The sequence below is a fragment of the Fulmarus glacialis genome, unplaced genomic scaffold (genome assembly GCF_000690835.1).
Source record: "Fulmarus glacialis isolate BGI_N327 unplaced genomic scaffold, ASM69083v1 scaffold29068, whole genome shotgun sequence".
In the NCBI taxonomy this organism is placed as follows: Eukaryota; Metazoa; Chordata; class Aves; order Procellariiformes; family Procellariidae; genus Fulmarus; species Fulmarus glacialis.
The window spans coordinates 1-1,218 of NW_009229344.1; the positions used below are offsets into that span (position 1 = coordinate 1).

At 65.8% G+C, this 1,218-nt stretch overlaps 1 protein-coding gene across 1 annotated transcript in view; it reads right to left on the minus strand.

Annotated features, from left to right (window-relative positions):
• Nucleotides 1-120: 120 nt before the first annotated feature.
• MTG1 (mitochondrial ribosome-associated GTPase 1) overlaps nt 121-1,218 on the minus strand; it is a gene marked incomplete at its 5' end in the record, with an annotated part of 1,741 nt that continues 643 nt past the window's right edge. Inside the window, 4 exons of the mRNA XM_009583842.1 lie at nt 121-206; nt 415-511; nt 750-811; nt 924-1,014. Coding sequence (XP_009582137.1) covers nt 121-206; nt 415-511; nt 750-811; nt 924-1,014 — 336 coding nt within the window. The remainder of the gene's footprint in view (nt 207-414; nt 512-749; nt 812-923; nt 1,015-1,218) is intronic.

Sequence of the window (1,218 nt, forward strand, 5' to 3'; positions counted from 1 at the left end):
CAGACCCCGCCAGCATCGCTTCTCCCCCCTGCAATTCCCCGGGGACAGTTTCTCCACCACCCACTTGGGACCACAGGCAGCGGATGCAGCCCAGGGGATCTCTCCGGTTCCCCCGCCGGCTCACCCGAACTGCTGCCGCTTGTTCAGGGCATACAGGAGGTAGTCGGCCATGATGTCCTCCCCTACCAGGTGATCACGGATGGTTCCTGAAAAAGAGGATCAAGCCCCAACTCCTCCCAGCCCCGGCCACCCTTCTCGCTGTCCATGTGCCACCCGTGGGCACCCAGGCAGCGCGTGCCGGCCTGGGGGGGCCGTGAGCAGCAGACTCCTGCCCCAGCCTCAGGTACCAGGCTCAGACGGGGCTTGAAGCCACGTTTGGGGAGCGCCCCTGGCCACAGCCTCCACCTCACCCACCGCACAGCGCCAGCTTCATGCCCGTCTCCACGTCCCCCAGCTTCGGGGGCAGCACACCAGGCGTGTCCACCAGGTACATTAGGGGCTTCTCGCAGACCTGGGGTGGGGGAAGGCAGGGCAGTTAGGACACGCGGCTCGGTAATTAGCACCACGGACTCCCGACAGCTAACGAGCGAGGCGTTGAGCCGTTTCGTTAAGATCTCGCTGGAAAGGGGACCCGAACAACCCTTTGAGATCCGCTCTGCGCGCCTCGAGGTTTCCCAGAGCTGCTGTGAGGGGATGCGGGGAGGCAGAGGCCAGCACCCACCCAGCCGGCTGCGCCGCGGGGACAGTACCTGGATTCTGGTCAGCACTGCTTTGGTGATGCCTGGCTCGCCACCGACCGCGGTGGCTTTCCCTTTGGGGAAAGGAGAGACGCGGTTAGAGACGCAAGTGACGCTCTGCCCCACCGCCCGCTCCACGGCTCCACCAGAGGCTCCTCCCCAAGCCCAGGCACCACGCAGAAATACCCTTTTTGAGGTGCAGCCTCCGCAGGGAGTTGATGAGCGATGACTTGCCCACGTTGGGCACGCCGATCACCAGGATGCTGTACTCAGCGCTCTGGAAGCGAGGGGGACGCGGGCAGGGAGTGGCCGGTTATCGGCCGCCCACCCCTGGAGACAGCAAAACAGCCCGGCCTTTGCCGGCGCTTCCGGCACACGCGCGAGCAGCCTCGTCCCTCCAGCTGGAGAGGAAGGTGACCTGCAGACAGCCACCCCGATGCCCTGCGCGTGCCCTGGCAGTCTCACCTCGGCCCTGTGGTAG